Source organism: Carassius carassius, chromosome 17, assembly GCF_963082965.1.
Source record: "Carassius carassius chromosome 17, fCarCar2.1, whole genome shotgun sequence".
Taxonomy (NCBI): domain Eukaryota; kingdom Metazoa; phylum Chordata; class Actinopteri; order Cypriniformes; family Cyprinidae; genus Carassius; species Carassius carassius.
In genome coordinates this window covers 16,800,198-16,818,577 of record NC_081771.1, presented here as the reverse complement: position 1 = coordinate 16,818,577, position 18,380 = coordinate 16,800,198, and the positions used below count along the sequence as shown (strand labels likewise).

Genomic DNA, 18,380 nt, shown 5'->3' with positions numbered 1-18,380 from the left:
AATGCTAGTGAGACAGACGAACGAGTTCGTGCCGAATATGGAGCGTTCCAAGCCTTCGCCACCTCTTAGTGAAGCTCAGGAAGAAAAGAGGCGGGCTTTGAGAAGTACGCTCATCCGAAACCGAAATACCATCCAGCCGGGAACGAGAGGGGGGGGCGCTGGTGCAAACCACTCGCGGCCGAGACTCATCGCGGCCAACACGAGCATTCGCCCCGTCTCCTTCTCGATGTCAGCTCGTCTGCTGGGCTTCTGAGCAGAAGGCGCGAGATCCTCGGAGCTCGCCCAGCCCTCACTGCCCGAAGCTAGCAGAGAGCGCGTGTCCTCTTCCCCCGACGCGGCCCTGAGATCGACTTCCTCGGACGACGCGCCGGCAAACTGCCCACCGGGAAGCGATGCAGGGGGGGCCGGTGAAGCAGGGCGAACCGGCGAGCTCGGTTGAGCTGAAGACGGTTCCGGAATCCGCTGGAAGCGATGCTTTTACGGTGCCTCAGCGCAGCGGAGAATGCAGGCTCAGAGAAAAAGGCCAGGCGAGTCCTCAGAGTCACCATGGCAACAGCTCGCAGTGGGGGCATCCGCCGTCAGCGAGCGAGCGCTGCATGATCTTCACCCAGGCAGGAGACACAGATGACGTACCGGTCTCCCTCGCTGAGTGGGGCTCTGACGAGCCGCAGGAAGGCATCTTAAAGAAGACGCAGGGCGAACACACACACACACATAAAGAACAGCTTGGATATAACAGGATTGAAAGGATATAGGCGCCGGATAGCGCAGCAGGAACGGCAGTGGAAGGCGGCGATGCCAGCAGCTTCAGAATGGCTCGTCCTGCTGATGTGCTTTCTCAGACGGCGCTTACTTCCTCCATGATCCAGCGATGCGTGAGCTTCGCTGAAGAGATGAAAAATCAGGTGAGTCAGCCTTTTCGAGCTCCTTTTATAGGTTGGGCCACACCCGTTTCGGCGGAAAGTGGCAAGAAGGGCGCGAAGCGCCCTTATTGGTCTGATGTTGCATCAGCCCGCGCTCGATAGGCTGTGCAGTTGCCGCAGAACAAGCCAATGAGCGAACGAGCCGTCTCGCCTATGGCTGTGTACTGCTGCAAATGCGCTTTACAAAAATACAAAATTAAGGATAATTTTTTGCTTCAGTATTTCGTGAAAAGAGACTTTTCCCGTAGCGTCTTAGCTAAGACGCAGTACGAGAGAGCTCTCGTAAGAGAACCTGCCCACTTGCTTCTCAAAACTAGCCCAATCGTGTTTCCAGGAGGGCAGCGCACACTCAGCTGCTGTCGAATCACAACACAGGAACTGCTGGCACAATCAGAACTGGTTACGTATTTCTGATGGAGGGACTTTATAGAACAAGGAAGTCATCAGCCTGTTTTTATGACAGTGAAAACAGCGGTATACAGATAGGTGAATTGTGTGAAAAATGCTGTGTTTTTTTACACGCGAAACATGAACACATGTTATATTGCACACTGTAAACACAATCAAAGCTTCAAAAAAAAAGCACGAAAAACGGGACCTTTAATTACTCACCTTCATGTTGTTCCAAACCTGTAAGACCATTCATATACACAAAATGTGTTCTTGTAGCTTCAGAAAATTACGGTTGAACCACTGATGTCACATGGACTATTTTAACGATGTCCTTACTACCTGTGTGGGATTTTTGGGTTAACTATCCCTTTAAATTGTAATAGTATTTCACAATGTTACTGTCAAATCAAATATCAGATGCAGGCTCCAAAATTTTCTGAACAGTAATGTACATAGCAAATTGCATCATTTCCACAACTAATGCAGAAGAATATGAGCAAAAACTTTTAAAAATATTATAAACAAGATTACATTTGTCATTTCAATATTCAGGTCCTCCTCTACCAAAGAGCAAGTTTATCTTTGCCATTAATTCAAAGGGAATAACATTCCTAGATGAACGAGAAAAGAATCTCCTGGCGCTGTCTTACCCAGAGCTCACCGGGGTCAACGCTATCAGGTGAGTTGGACACCATTTAATGTTTGTCGGCCTTGTTATTTTTTAACCATGTGAATGTCAAGACAACATACATGTTTGAATTAAATAAATATAATTGATACCCTATCAAAAATATGTAAATTCCCTATATTCTCCCTGCATCATCTCCTCCAGAGAAAGGAAATGTGTTTGTTTGCTGACTCTGAAAGGAGACTTCACACTGAATGCAGTCATGGCCACTGACATCTCAGATCTGATAGCCATGTTCCTGGCAGGCCTGACACAACGTTCACAATATGCTGTGACCCTACAGGAGGTTAACAGACAAGGTCAGAAGAGGAAATATGCTGTATGCAGTTTAAATTCGATTGTTCATGGTTTATGATTTGATTTGTTTTTGTCTAATGAAAAATGGTTTGGATGTCTTTCAAGATGATAAAACATTTCTCAGCTTCAAGAAGGCAGAGCTCATCTACCTCATTAAGGATGATGAGTTTCCTGTTGCCCGCGGCTGGTTGAAGGGTAAGAATGAGCGGACAGGAGAAATAGGCGCAGTCCCTGCAGATGCTGTCTTGATTCTTCCAACTCTTACAAAGCCAACAAATGAAGTCCTGGTGAGAACTTGAAAAGTTTTTTTTTTCTTTTCTATGGAGTTCCTTAGATCTGTAAAGGTCTACATATTATGCAACATTTGTCATAGTTGTGTTGATAGCTAATGCATTCTGACTTTTTGCTCTTTTTTTTTAGAGCCTGATCAGCTTGTCCCCAGATCAAAGAAAGACCATCATAGACAACACTGTAAAAGGAACCATCACTGAAAGAGTGGCTCCTTCAACTCTAAAAGATTTCTCTGTTGAATATTTCAGGTCCTTGCAGCAACTGTTTGACCACATTATTATTGCTCTTATTTAAAACATACTAAATTCTTAAAGGGGTCATCGGATGCCCATTTTTCACAAGTTGATATGGTTCTTCAGGGTCTTAATGAAAAGTCTGTTACATAGTTTGGTTAAAATTTCTCAATGCTAGTGTAGAACAACACCCTTTACTGTAGTCACATTTATTGTGAAACCCGCTAATTAGCACATTATTAGGAAAGGCGATTTGCAAAGATTCATTAAAAAACGTTATACTCACTACTTCTGTTGATAAAGCTGGATCACAAATTATTTGTGTGAACATAGACACATTTAGGTAGATCTGGGGCACATTCCCTTCAAAAACAAACACAGTCCAACGGCTGTGTCTTCAGCGGCTCTGATGTCAGGAGTAAATGACGACTGCTATTACATCCAACACCTCAGTCGCTTAGGAGACATTCTTGTCTTCATCTGCTCCGGCAGTGAAACATGGACGAGTCTAAGGCTAGATGACAGTCCAGTCTGTGCTGAAACGCCACTGTTAATCAAACTGTCGTGGGAGGGGCCTGCTCTGTGACGACACAGACAAGCATCTGAGATCGGCTCGATTTGAGAAAGGGGAATGATTTAACGAGATTTTTTTTTTTTTAAATCACTGGGTGGATTTTTCTCATTATAGGGTGGTTGTGTACACACACTGCCAAGACACATTTCATTTCAAACAACTCGTAAAAGTGCATGTAGCATCTGATGACCCCTTTAAGCATTTCAGAAGCAAACATGAATGACCCGTTGTTTTTGTCATTGTCACAGGCAGCCCATCAAAGATGTGAACAGACAGGTGATCTCTAAGAATGCAGCACCTGAGAAGCTGTGGGTCAACTCCAGAGAACCCATCAGACAGCCCCTGCTGAAGAGACTGGTGGGCAATCCAGATTTAAGCCCACTAGCCTGCAATGCCTTCACTGATATCCTTTGCCACACATATTTAAGATTTTATCATTTATTGCACTCATATCTTTGAACATTGCTTATTGCCACAGAAGCAGTTGAGCCCTTTTGTTTACCCAAGTCATATTTAAATGTAGTAATGCATAAAGCTGTAGAACATGGCAGCTGTTTTAGTTTGATGTTGGGTTACATAAGCACTGATCCATAAGCAAAACTTACCTGCTAACATGGTTATCCAGGTAGGATACGACCCAGGAAAGTGCTGATTCCTTGACTAAATGGTGTGCACCTATTCTGAAGTACATGGGTGACTACCCCACTAGACAGGTCCAGAGCCCACTGGAACTCACAGACCAGATCTTTGGCCCACCTACAGAAAATGAAGAGCTCAGAGATGAGATCTACTGTCATATCATGAAACAAATAACCAGCAATAACAACCGGTAAAGAGCATTACATGCTCAAAGTCAGTACTGCATTGCCTATAAATGCCTTTACACTACTACAAACATTTGGGGTCTGTAAAATATTTCATGTTTTTGAAAGAAGACTCTTATGCTCACCAAGGCTGCATTTACTTAACAGGAATCCAGTTGGAAAAATATATTAATGTCACTCCAGTCTTCAGTGTCACGTGATTCTTCAGAATCATTATAATATGCTGATTTGGTTTTCAAAAAACATATTTTTTATATAGATGCAATTTTCAGGATTCTTCGATAAATTGGACATTAAAAAAAATTGTATTATTTGAAATATTAATCTCTTATAACTAACATTATATACTATGCAAGATATATTTTATTCATATTTTATTAACATTATACATTCTTTACAGTCACTATTGATTAATTTAATGCATTTTTGTGGAATAGAAGTATGAATTATTTATGTTTTTAATATGACCCCGGACTTTTGAATGGTAATGCACATGCAAGCAATAAATAAGAGTAATATCTAATGATTAACTGTGATTAATCATATAAAAAATAAAAAACAATGTTTTTGTTTACATAATATATATATCTATGTATGTATGTATGTGTGTGTATATGCTGTATGTGTGTGTATATATACATATATATATGGTGTATATAAAACGTAACATCATTTTCTTTAATATATATGGTACAGGCATGTGTTAATTTATATATTCATAATAAATATACACAGTACACACACACATATTATGTAAACAAACTTTTATTTTGTAATATATTGTAGTTGCAACAAAGTCAGCTTGCCCTTAATAACAGTGAGAGGAAACTATGCAAGTTTTTATCCATCATTGTTCTTTTTTTATTTTTTATAAGCTTTATTATTATTATTATTTTTTTAAATTTTTAATTCTCATTTAACCAGCTTATAGGTCTAGAAGCTTTAGATCACTGGTATACGGTTAGTTTCAAGGCATCCAGTCTTTAAATTTCCTTTTCAGCACAGGACCAAACAATCATACTTTACAGAGTTTCACGTGGCAATATGTTTTATCATTATGAAATCAAATAAGCAATGGGCATTTCAGAAAAAACAAAAAACAAAAACAACAACATTGTAAATTTTCGTATTAGAAACCATATAAAACTTAGAAGAGACTGTCACTACATAGAATTAATAAGGCAAATAATTCAGCGATTCCTCTATAAAGAGTCAACAAGCAGCAGATTCATTCTCATTTAGACATTAGATAGTCTCTGAAACATACAGTTTGTGGCGTATATGCCATTTCAGATGCTATGTTTATAATGACATTAGTTTATAATAAATAAATAACTGTTATGTAATTATAATAAGTCAACATGTATAAATGTTCTTTCTCAATCAGATACAGCGTGGAGCAGGGCTGGCAGCTGCTGTGGCTGTGCTGTGGTCTCTTCCCGCCCAGTAACTCTCTGCTGAAACATGCTCAGCGTTTCATTGAGACACGCAAACGAGAGCCATTGGCCACAGACTGCCTCCAGAGACTGCAAGGGGCTCGGAGGTATGTCCAGTATTTTACAACATATGTTTAAGCGTAGTTTCTTTCAACCCTTACTTTTATCATTACAAATGAAATCACATTGCTTTATGGGTATAACAACAGGAAGAAATGCTACTAGTGAACAGACTTTCTGAATTGATCATACATTCCTAAGCTTTACTATCATGTGTGTTATAGAATCACTAAAAGCTAATGTTTAAGTCACTGTATAAAAGCTTCTGAGAATACATGTATTTACATTTAGCAGACACTTTTATCCAAAGCGACTTACAAATGAGGACAGTGGAAGCAATCAAAAACAACAAAAAGAGTGATGTATATATATATATATATATATATATATATATATATATATATATATATATATATATATATATATATATATATATATATATATATATATATATATATATATATATATATATATATATATATATAGAATAAAGCTTTTTTTTTTTTTACTCTTTGGATTTGGCTGTCTTACCTGATAACCTATCTCAAACAGCATGTGTGTTATATTTCTGGACTGATAGACTGTAAAACATGACTAGATAAACACCCTGTTAGCAGACTATAACAGTTTAACCTGTTAAAACAAGCTTGGCTTATTTACATGTTCTAAAACAACTTTGCATATGATAGCCACTTAACACAGTTGCTTTGATATTTAATATAATTGAATCAAAAATGATTGTTTCTTGGTACTAGTAATTCAGTCTTCAGTCTAAAATCTGGACTGGACCAGACTGGTGCAAATGCCAGGAAAGTGCCAGCACTGAGTGATAGGATAGTACAGAATTTACAGCGGCTTCATCTGCTACTGCAACTGTTCAAAGACTTCCACATTTGGGAAACACTACTGTAGCACTATAGTTGAAATGAGTCCACAAGCTGGGTCACAGATGATGAGAACTGCATTGCTGATTTGGTGTGATAGTATGTTTACTGTGTGTAAGATGACGTTTGTCATTGTTTTTGTGCTAGAATGGAGCCCAGAAAGCTTCCACCTCACCAGGTAGAGGTTGATGCAATTCAGCAGAACAGCACTCAGATCTTCCACAAAATTCAATTCCCCAATGACACTCAAGAGGTAATGCAACCACGCAGTACATGGATCAACAATTTTTTTTTTCCTGTCAGTTACTAGTGCTGCATCATGTTTTGTACCTCGATAACTTTTTATAATGTTCAAAATGTTGAAAATGATAGCAGTTGAATAAACATCAAATCTACAGTTAATTTGTTGCCAATTCAAGTCATGCATTTTATTCTTGGAATGTGAATCTAGTGAGCCTGAAATATATTTTTTTCTCGCCCTCCTGGACAGAATTTTGAGGTGACATCCAACACCAAGATAAAAGACCTGGTCCGGACCATTGCTAATAAAGTCATGTTGTCCTCAGCTGAAGGTTTCAGCCTCTTTGTGAAAACTCCTGATAAGGTTTGTACCCGGGTTACCATGATTTATATTTAACAGCCACTCTTTCAGGATCTTAAACCAATAGATTAAGAAGTGACTTTAAAAAAAATCTTATTGTATTATATCTTAGTCTGATTATTTGGATTTGATGTATAATTATTAGTGTTTATTTTTAGATAACCTTTGTCTGTGCATTAAACTAGGATTTTGTTTCTGTCAGGTTTTGAGTCTGAATGAAACTGACTACTTCTTTGACAGCCTGAGACAGATTACTGACTGGTCCAGGAGAGCAAAGAGGGTTAATCAGGGTAAGATTTTGATAACTTTATTAGGTGTTATTAATTTTAAGATCACTGATTAAGGGGTTGTTTACATGACACCATTTTCAGTTTAAAACATTTGTTTGCGTTTTCGCTGTTCATGTACACAACAGTGGTGTTTTGGGGGTTCGAAATGCAAGTTTTTGCAAACTGTTCAGTTATAGTCTCTGTGTAAACGTAAAAGAAAAAAAAATTGTGAAAATTGTGACATTTTTAGTCTATATTTATTTCTTTACAAAGTTACATTGCCAACTACTGGCCTGGCATGCATAATACAGCATTTGTAAACATTTGCGTTGCTCTGTGTAAACTGGGATTGTTTGGACAACATTGTCGTCTGTAGCCTTTAGTACATTGTTTTCGTGCAAATGTATCCTGAAAGGAACAAGTTGAGTCTGTCACCATTTTTACATACTGTAGTTAAGTCAAATTCAAAACAAATGCTGTTGCTTATACTGTTTTAAACAGCAGGTGGTCCCGTGAATGTGTCCTACACGGTCTTCTTTATGAGGAAACTGTGGTTCAGCATTATCCCTGGTAGAGATGTGGAGGCAGATCTCATCTTCCATTATCCACAGGTACTGGCAATCTGTGCCACATTATTAAAAAAGTTTGGAAGATTTTCCATATAGCTTTCCTGAAAGCATTGAAGAAAACATATTTTCCATATTTCTCATACTATCTAGGAGTTGCCAAAGTACTTGAGAGGTTATCATCGTTGTACCAAAGAAGAAATGGTGATGCTAGGCGCTCTACTCTTCAGGGTGAAAGTGGACAATGATAAAACTCAGTTTCCCATGATTCCTAGGATGCTGAAAGACCTGGTGCCTAATGACCAGCTTAAAGCCATGTCTGCTGATGAATGGAAAAAGGTCAGTTCCAGTGCACTGCATTCTGTGCAAGTAATATAATGCTTCTGAAGTGTTTCTTATTCATAACCATTTTTCAACAGCACATTTTTGCCGAGTACAACAAGCAAACTGGCACGACTGTGGAACAGGCAATGATTGGCTTTTTAAAGATCGTCTACAAATGGCCTACATTTGGCTGTGCCTTTTTTGACGTGAAAGTAAGCAATTCGAGTCTGCAGCACAATAATATATTTGCTAATTTTACCTTAAAAAATATATATTGATATTACTCTTGATATTACAGCAAACATCAGAGCCCAATTTCCCTGACATTGTGAGGATTGCCATAAGCAAACAAGGCGTTACTGTCATTCACCCCAAAACAAAGGTATCATTAATTGATATATCATTACTGCTTATCATGTGTTTCCCTATGCAACATTTGTATAACACCTCAGATGAGTGTTCCTGTAAGCTTGAATATAAAACTACAGTGTCTACTTAAAATATGAATCATGTACTGTATCGTAACTCTGTTACACTGTTTGAAGGACATTCTGGCACTGCATCCATATAACAAAATTGCAAACTGGTGCAGTGGAAGCACATACTTCCACATGACTGTAGGAAACCTTGTCAGAGGGAACAAGATCCTGTGTGAAACTTCCCTGGTAAGTGACTCAGATGTGACGTTTCTTATTATTATCAATGTTTTTGCTCCATGCAATTTTTGTGGAAACCATGATACACTACAATTTAAAAGTTTGAGATAATAAATATTAAGGTAAAAATTAAAAATTGATTTGGCAGCAAAACCTGTTTACAATATTGAATCAGCATATTACAATAATTTCTGAAGCATCATGTGACACTGAAGACTGGAGTCATGGTGCCTGATAATTCAGCTTTGCCTTCACAGGAACAGATGACATTTATGATAAAATATATTAAAATAGAAATTTAATTTAATTGTAACAATATACAGTACCAGTAGTTTGTGTTAATTATTATATAATGTTATATATTTCATATATAAGATGATCTTAAAATAATATAATTTTATCCTGTGTTCATAAGGGCTATAAAATTGACGACCTGCTGACTTCCTACGTCAACATGCATCTTACTGAGAAGAAAGGACAAAGACGGAATCAACACTTTGCCTAAAAATAACCAACCAGCAATGACTTTGTTGTGCCTTTCTTTTAAAGACACATTCACATATAAAACCACAACCAATGAGAAATGATAAAAATGACATGAAGTTATCCAACTAAATAATGGTGTGGATTTATTGTTCAATGTGATATGCTATATATACTGCAAAATGTGTGATGCCAACTGTTTGAAAGCTGTTTTTCCTCAGTATGTTGCCAGAATGTGAAGACTGTAATTTCAGTCAGATTACTGGTTGACTAATATTTAATGATATAAATGAATCATTACAGTCAGTGGATCATATTTTTTGTGCAAATAAACGACTATGAGGTGTAACTCGCATAATTGTACATTGTGATTATTTGCCATAGAGCTCAATGCTTTCTGCATGTTTTCAAAAATGGAATTCCATAAGCCTTATGCTTATGTCGTTTTGTTTAAAAGCAAACTGTTTTAGCTCTTGAATCTGACAGATTCTCTGGTTAAAAGTCATGTTACTCTATGCTTTCCCCCCAGGGCAACAAAGTCTTGAGGGGCAGCATATAATGAAGCTTGGAGACATCCCATTTAAGACTTGGCACTGTATTATTCAGCCTATTCTGATAAAATATAGTCAACTAGATAGTGGGCTCATTCAGTAAAGCGAACTATATTAGCATATCATTGAAGACTGGCCTAGACGGAAGAAGAAGAGATGATGTATGTCCTACACAGCTGTGATCTTCCAGAATAAAAGACAGATTATAGCTCTTGCTGTTCGCTTTGGGGCTCCACATCTGTCTGAGGATCACGTGCCCTTATTTTTGCCCTCGGCTGCTCCAATGTATGATGCCCAACAGTTCACAGCAGGGACCCAAGAAACAAGGACCCCAGTCTGTTATTCTCTGTCCTACTCGCCCTTGTGATTTCAACACAAATTTCTTCTCACTCATTCTCTGAGTTCCAAGGGGCCTCGTCTGTCTGGCTTTCCACAGTCTACAATAAATTGCCCCATTAAATGCTCAGTTCATCTTCTGTTTATTGATATGGTTGAAGGAGGGGGGTATTGGAGTGGTGGTGGGGTTTGTAACCTAAAGGCACGCTAGTCCCCGTTGCTATGATCCCCCACTGGCTCCTAATTGTGAGCAAGGCATGCCATTATTTTCCCCCTGTCGAAATGTGCTGCTTCTTCTGACTCGGGTTATTGTGGAGCGCACAAGTGGCCATCAGAAGAAAATAGCATTGCAAAGAAAGGCTCAGGTCAAGGGTCACCTTAGAGCCTTCCCATCGCAAACCGCATTTTTATGATCAAATTTGTTGGTGACACAAAAAGAGCCTCAGTATTGTATCTCAAACACAGCTCAGCCTGAGAGAGAGTAGTCTCTCGACTTCATTAAACTCCACTGCTGCTTTTCAGGCAGCTGTAAGAAAGCACAGGCAGCAGCACTCTCTCTCCTCTGCTCAACTCCTTCACTACTGCACGGGCTGTTGAGGGATCAACACTTTGGTGAGTCTCTCAATGACTTAATTTACTTTCTCTCAGTGTCTGCTCTCTGGCTCAATTGAAACTTGTTGGCATTTTGAATTATGTATATTTGTATAGAAACATTTTAATTGAATGGTTTTCCTAGTTTAAGTGCCATCCATTTAATCCATTTATTTTATGTACTTTTATTTTTTGAATTAAATGTTTTTTGTTTTCTTGTTTACATGCATGTCCTTTTAACCATTTTATGCACTTTTTTCTGCACTGTTTTTATTCAGTGATGCCTTGAAAGAAATGTATGTACTTTTCTAGGCTTTTCTGCAAAACGTAAAGCAACTATGTAACAAAACCTTTTTTTTTTAAAGATCATATTGTGTTTCCCTAGTTTATGTGCATGTCATTTTCATTTAATGTACTTTCTATTGCATATATATTTTATGAGGTGAGTTTATTGGTTAGAGGAGAAAGTCTTTAAAAGGACATTTTGCATTTTGACATTTTGATAACTGCATTATAAACTAAAAGGTTTAGAAATTAGTGTGGAAAGATTTGCTTTGCTTGAATGAGCAAGCAAGTCAAAATCACTTCAGGGAATATATAAATTTTTTTATAAATGTAAATTTTGCTCTGCGTTTGTACTCTTGTGATCATATCTATTGATATGATTTTATCTATTTGTGTATTAATGTAAATAAAGAGAAGGATTTCCTAAGGCTGTGTTTCACCTTAAGTTCTGGAAGCATGTAGTTTATCCCTGAGCTGCAGTTCAGCTTTGGTTAATGTGCCTCACGCCTGCGATTACTTCTGCTTCTTTGTGTAATGTGCTATAGGAGCATTAGTGTCACATTGCAACCCAAGCTTGACCCCCACTTATTTCTTTAACACAAAAGTGATTTTGTATTGTTGCCAGCCTGTGGAGAAGCCTTGTTCTTCAAGACTTTTGGGTTTGTAGCATGTTTTCCAAGTCAACCACGGAAATAGAAACTGCTGGATTATAGTTTTCCATTTGAAATTCTCATACGTGACCCAGAACCACGTAACCAAGTGTCATTTGTTCAAAACTGAGATTTATGCATCATCTGAAAGCTGAATAAATAAGCTTTCCATTGATGTATGGTTTATTATGCTGGTGTTCCAGTGGCTCAGTGGTAGGTGGAGCATTGCGTTTGCAGCCCAAAAGGTCGTGGGTTCAATTTCCAGGGAGCACACATTCTGGTAAAAAATGTATAGCCTGAATGCATTGTAAGTCGGTTTGGATAAAAGCATCTGCTTAATGCATAAATGTATAAGGATCTGACAATATTTGGCCGAAATGCAACTACTTCAAAAGCGGGAATCTGAGGGTGCAAAAAAAAACAAAATACTGAGAAAATCATCTTTTGAAGTTGTCCAAATTAATTCTTAGCAATGCATATTACTAATCAAAAATTAAGTTTTGATATATTTACGGTTGGAAATTTACAAAATAATTTCACGGAACATGATCTTTACTTAATATCTACTTTACTTAATACTGCTAAAAATATACCCCAGCAACTTAAGACAGGTTTTGTGGTCCAGGGTCACATATATTGTCAGAATAAAATGTGTTTTTTTCTGGACCACATGGTATAGTTTGGTACTTTTTTTCTCTAAGCACAGTTAAGGAGAGCTTTTTGTTTTGTAATTCTCAACTTTTATCTGTTTAATTTACTGAAGGGTTCGGCATGTTCTGGGACTTGAAGATTGTCCTCCCCCTCACATGGCAGGGCCTTGAGACACTCCTTTGTACACACCCACTTTGTGTTTGTCTGTAGTTTTCAGAAAATATTGATAAAGAGGCTCCTTATTATTGCAACTCCAGTGAGAGGTTATTGTGAAATGTTTTGGTAGCATATTTTAATCGTGAAGAAAGACTCTTAGCGCTTAATACAAACAGAAAAATGAAGTATTCCAAAGGGTGCATTTGGACTATCTGACAAATAAGTAAGTAATATTTTCCTTAATACTTATTCCTTAAATACATGTTTTATTATTTATATATTTATTTACTTACAAATTATGATTTATTAATTTATAAATACCATTATGTTTTTTTTGTGCGCACCACATGACACTGAAACATTTCATAAACATTTCATAAAACAAGTTTACCAAAAAGCCTGGTTTATTTCAGTTAGTCTGACTTATTATCAGTTGATTTGGTTCAAAATAAGTCAGACTAACTGAAGTAAACCTGGCTTTTTGGTAAACTTGTGTAATGAAACAGACCCCTGAACAATCCTTGGGTTCTCTCTTTTTTTTTCTTTTTCATGATTTATGCATATTTCTTCATGTTAGTTGCGCCACATGAATATTATTTGGCAGACACGGGTGTTTTTTTCATATTAACTATTAATAATTTTAAAAAATGTAATTATTTATGGCAAGTATTTAAAATATTCATATAATATTCATAGTTATACATTTATACAATTAGAGTATAAATCTCCCCCAAAAAATAGTCCCCCAAATAATTGTAATTAGGAAAAAAAAAACGGCCTGGCATGATGTATTGTCATGATCTATTCATTTAAGAAATACAATAAAATGAAAAATTATATATATATATATATATATATATATATATATATATATATATATATATATATATATATATATATATATATATATATATATATATATATATATATATATATATATATAATTTTTCATTTCTATTTTCATTATTGTATTTTTTAAATAAATAGTTCATGACAATACATCATGCCATTAAAATCATTTTGAAATGTATTGAAATGACAACCTCTATTATGCCATATTCATAATTTCATAATTATGTTTTAAAAATATCACAAAGAAAAAAAAATCCATTCTGTCATTTACAGCTCTAACTTAACTCTAAAAAGGTCTTGAGCTTATTCCTGCAGATGCTTCATTTGGCCTGATTATTAATAGAGCAACTGTTATTGGATGGTGGGCTAGAATGAATGCCTCTTCCAAACAGAGTTTGCTCACTGAATCTGAGGCAGGCTGCCCTGTGCACGTGCCAATGATTTGACAAAGCAGAATGCCACAAGGACAGCTGGCCCAGCATACTATAAGCAGATAGCCAGGAGTGGCTCTGGTGTGGCCACCGGATGCACTAGCTCCTTCATTGAGCATAGCGTGTTTGGAGGTGCGATGAGTGTGTAGTCAACTGCTCCACAGGGACATTTGCTCAGACTCCTGAGACACTCAAATATCTAAGCATCTGAATTGCTGCCAAACACAGAGACAGCTGTAACACTCCCTGCCTCACTACTCAAAGTGCGCAGAGAGGAAAACATTTACTTCTGCTGGAGTAAAAAGTGTTACTTGATGCATCACTGCTGTGTCCTTTGCTCCTTTTTTGTAAACATGTTTTGACAATGGTCAAATTTGGAAACATATTCCCAAAAACGAGTGCAATCTTTCTGTTGAACATCTTTTGGGTTCTATCAAATGAACTTGAATGCAGCATAGGTTGGTTTGGTTATCTGAAGGAATTGTGTGCCAAACATGGACATTTATGTTGATCTATCAAATTTTTATGTAAATATATATAGTCCTATTAAATTTCATCCATCCTAAAACCATCCTAAAATTTTATTTCTTAAAAAAACTCTCTACATTAATGTGTGTGTGTATGTTACATGTATTTCAATGTCATGTGGACCCTGGACCAAAAAGGATTTATTTTATTTATTTATTTATTTTTTTAATTAATAAATAAGCTTTCAATTGTTGTATAGTTTGTTGGGATAAGCCAAGATTTGGCCGAGATACAACTATATGAAAATCTGGAACCTAAGGGTACAATATATATAGTTGTCCACTTTAAGTTCTAAGCAATGCATAATACTAATCAAAAATAAAACCTATACTTAATATCCTACTGATTTTTGGCACAAAAGCATATCATTGCTCTCTGCTAAATGACTAAATGTTGATGTAATTGCAAAAGAAAAATACAAAAGCATTTGTTGGTAATGACAGCTTCAAGACGTCTCCTGTATGGAGAAACTAGTCGCATGCTTTGCTCAGGTGTGATTTTTGCCCATTCTTCCACTCAAACAGTCTTCAAATCTTGAGGGTTCTGTGGGCCTCTTCTATGAACTCTGATCTGTTGTTCTTTCCATAGATGTTTTATTGGATTCCAGTCAGGTGATTGGCTGGGCCATTCTAGCAGCTTTACTGTCTTTCTCTGAAACCAATTGAGAGTTTCCTTGGCTGTGTTTGGGATCATTGTCTCGCTGAAATGTCCACCTTCATTTCATCTTTTTCATCCTGGTAGATGGCAGTAGATATTTATCAAGAATGTCTCGGTACATTTTTCCATTCATCCTTCCTTCAATTGTATGAATTTTGCCAGTGCTACACAATGATGTTTTGGTGTGATGTGCAGTGCCATGACCTCCAAACTAGGTGTGTATTATGGCATCCAAAGAGTTTAATTTTGGTCTCATCTGACCAGACTATATTCTCCCAGTATTTCACTGGCTTGTTGTGCAGCAAACTTTAAATGAACTTCAACACGCTATTTCTTCAGCGATGGAGTCTTGCGTGGTGAGCATGTAAACAGGCCACGGCGGCTGAGTGCATTACTTATTGTTTTCTTTGAAAAAATTATGCATGCTAATTCCAGGTCTTTCTGAAACTCTCCACAGTAAGTGGTCCTTGGCTCTTAGACAAATCTTCTGATAATATTTTTCACTCCTCTGTCAGATATCTTGCGAGGAGCACCTGGTTGTGGCTGGTTTGTAATGAAATTGTTCTTTCCACGATCGGATTATGGCCCCAACAGTGCTCACTGGAACATTCAGAAGAATAGAAATGTTTCTGTAACCAATGCCATCAGGAGCCTATGTTTTGCAACAGTAAGGCTGTCCAGGTCTTAAAAGAGCTATTTGCTTTTACCCATCATGAAATGTTTCTTGTGTGACACATTGATAATAAGACACCTTCAGTTGATACTGAATCAGCTAATATTAATTTCCACTGACTAGGGGCAGGATTGTTTTCTAATAACTGATGGATTTCAGCTGGTGTCTTGGCTTTCCATGCCTTTTTGCACCAACCTTTCCTTGTGTGTTCAATACTTTTTCCCTGTGTCATTCTACTTTATTACACAGAACTTATTTTCTGAGCTTATTTGTTTTGTTTTCTTTGTATGTATATATTACTTGGGTTGTTACCGACATCTTGTGAAAATTTCATGTCAGCAGCGCCTTTAGAAATATATTTACTGAGAAAAGTGGTGACGTGTCCGATTCTTATTTGATCAAAGTGTATATATATATATATAATGTATGTGTGTGTGTATGTATATATGGTTTACATGCATTAATTGAATATTTACATAAGTTCATAAATTCAAAAATAAAATGGATAGAATTATTTTAAATTAGTATTTATATTATCAGATAAATTTGAATTAATTTAAACAGTTAATAAAAATGTTTTTCTTTGCAGATACAAAAATGGAGTCCCCCCTGACAGAACTCCCCCCCTTGCTGTCCAATCAATCCATGGAGAGCTGTCCAACTGTGGACAATACAGTGGAGAACATGATTTTTGGATTCTACTACATCATAGTTTTCCTCCTGGCACTGAATGGCAATAGCCTTGCCCTGTGGATCTTCGCCCGCCAGAGAGGCAACGCTTCTCCAGCCAATGTCTTTCTGCTTCATCTCGCTGTGGCCGACCTGTTTTACGTCTTTGTTTTACCCCTCAGAGCCACTTATCATTTAACTGGAGGACACTGGCCATTTGGTGAAATCCCCTGCCGTCTCGCTGGCTTCTTCTTTTATGTCAACATGTATGCCAGCTTGTACTTCCTGGCCTGTGTTGCAGGGGATAGATACCTTGCTGTAGTACACGCCGTTCGTTCCCTCAAGGTCAGACACCCTCGTTACGCTCACATAGCCAGTTTTGCACTATGGGCTTTGGTGATAGTGTCTATGGCGCCCCTGCTGGTCACCAAGCAGACTGCAGAAGTCAATGGCTCTACTGTATGCTTGCAGCTGTACAGAGAAAAAGCTTCACAGCGTGCTCTCATCTCTCTCGTCATAGCCTTCACACCACCTTTTATTGCTACACTGTCTTGCTACCTGCTGATAGTGAACAGTCTGCGGAAAGGTTCAAGGCTGGAGCCGGCACTGAAACTCCGAGCTCTCCGCACCATTGGTCTGGTCATGCTCATTTACATAGTGTGTTTTTTGCCATATCACTTAAGCCGTGCAACCTTCATCCTGGGATATGCGCACCCAGACCTATCCTGCCAAATCAAAAGAGGACTAGCCCTGGCTAACCGGCTTACTTCCTCTCTAACCTGTCTGAATGGAGCTTTGGATCCCCTGGTCTACCTGTTTGCGGCTGAGAAGTTCAGAGGAAGCGTCCTCAGGATTTTCTGCAGGGACAGGTCGGGTGGGTCCGGTGCTACAAGCGGGGACCTGAAAGGCACACATGAGAGCTCTGTCAGCGCAAAGTCTGAGTTATAAGAAAGTGCTTTGAATATTTTTCATTGGTTTTAGTGATTTGGTCTACACTTTCTGATAGCAGGGTCAGGTGAAGATGAGAAAGCCTTATGAATAAACAACCATGTGAATTGGACATATTAAAACAACTGTATGTAAGTTTAAAGATCAGTTTCAAAATCACTTTGATGGTACACTGATTTCTAATAAGGTGAATAGCCTCTGTTTTTCCCCTAACTTCTGTTCTAGGAGTATATAAAGTTTGGTGAGTGGGAACAAAGGCCAGATTGCTTTATAAATGCATGTGCACTGCTATCTACCACAGTGATAGATTTATGAATTTCTCTCAATTAAAGTGGATTCATACAAGTAAGAATTTTCAGGTAATAATCACTTTTTATTGCCAATGTGTAAACAGCTTGTAAAGGCACTTAAAAAAAGAGACGTTCCCTGACTTCCTAGGTTGTCCATAAAAGCCTGTGGACTGATTTTCATGTAAGGTCTCAGGATGTTTTTTACCGGAAATTAAAAGCATGGGACATTTATGCGCACTTCCTAAATATATATATATATATATATATATATATATATATATATATATATATATATATATATAATTTTTTTTTTTTTTTTTTTTTTTTTTTCATTCATTGACACATAAGACTTATATTCAGGTAGTGCTGGAAAGGAGCTATTCTGTACTGTTATGTCAATCATACAGAAAAGGGATTAATTCAAAGCTAGTCTAAGTCTAGTCTTGCTTTTATTTATGTTCTGTAAGCTATTTGTATTGTTATTGAGAGGAAAGGCAAAGTACTCAACACATAACATATTCATCGCTCGCAGCATGGACCGCATCTGGATGTTCGTTGCAAAGGTATTTATGACGTTTTTTGTTTGTTTTTGTCTGCAGTTTCCCTTAAT

At 37.5% G+C, this 18,380-nt stretch overlaps 2 protein-coding genes across 3 annotated transcripts in view; both read left to right on the top strand.

Annotated features, from left to right (window-relative positions):
• Positions 1 to 9,860, top strand: part of LOC132161229 (unconventional myosin-VIIa-like) — a 29,024-nt gene extending 19,164 nt beyond the window's left edge. Inside the window, exons 33-48 of the mRNA XM_059571147.1 lie at positions 1,869 to 1,995; positions 2,149 to 2,303; positions 2,407 to 2,588; positions 2,722 to 2,840; positions 3,648 to 3,802; positions 4,075 to 4,228; positions 5,611 to 5,766; positions 6,751 to 6,856; positions 7,094 to 7,207; positions 7,407 to 7,494; positions 7,975 to 8,084; positions 8,193 to 8,378; positions 8,459 to 8,575; positions 8,662 to 8,745; positions 8,909 to 9,028; positions 9,435 to 9,860. Coding sequence (XP_059427130.1) covers positions 1,869 to 1,995; positions 2,149 to 2,303; positions 2,407 to 2,588; positions 2,722 to 2,840; positions 3,648 to 3,802; positions 4,075 to 4,228; positions 5,611 to 5,766; positions 6,751 to 6,856; positions 7,094 to 7,207; positions 7,407 to 7,494; positions 7,975 to 8,084; positions 8,193 to 8,378; positions 8,459 to 8,575; positions 8,662 to 8,745; positions 8,909 to 9,028; positions 9,435 to 9,524 — 2,063 coding nt within the window. The 3' untranslated portion in view covers positions 9,525 to 9,860. The remainder of the gene's footprint in view (positions 1 to 1,868; positions 1,996 to 2,148; positions 2,304 to 2,406; positions 2,589 to 2,721; positions 2,841 to 3,647; positions 3,803 to 4,074; positions 4,229 to 5,610; positions 5,767 to 6,750; positions 6,857 to 7,093; positions 7,208 to 7,406; positions 7,495 to 7,974; positions 8,085 to 8,192; positions 8,379 to 8,458; positions 8,576 to 8,661; positions 8,746 to 8,908; positions 9,029 to 9,434) is intronic.
• A 1,037-nt stretch (positions 9,861 to 10,897) lies between these two features.
• LOC132160542 (uracil nucleotide/cysteinyl leukotriene receptor-like) lies at positions 10,898 to 18,009 on the top strand. 2 transcript variants are annotated; one of them, XM_059570199.1, is made up of 2 exons: positions 10,898 to 11,001; positions 16,453 to 18,009. In XM_059570199.1, exon 2 carries the CDS (start codon positions 16,461 to 16,463, stop codon positions 17,478 to 17,480), a length of 1,020 nt encoding a protein of 339 aa, XP_059426182.1. In that variant the 5' UTR covers positions 10,898 to 11,001; positions 16,453 to 16,460; the 3' UTR covers positions 17,481 to 18,009. The 2 variants fall into 2 exon arrangements, with proteins under 2 accessions (XP_059426182.1, XP_059426181.1); XM_059570198.1 differs by lacking the exon at positions 10,898 to 11,001 and adding an exon at positions 12,788 to 12,945.
• The last annotated feature ends 371 nt before the right edge of the window (positions 18,010 to 18,380 follow it).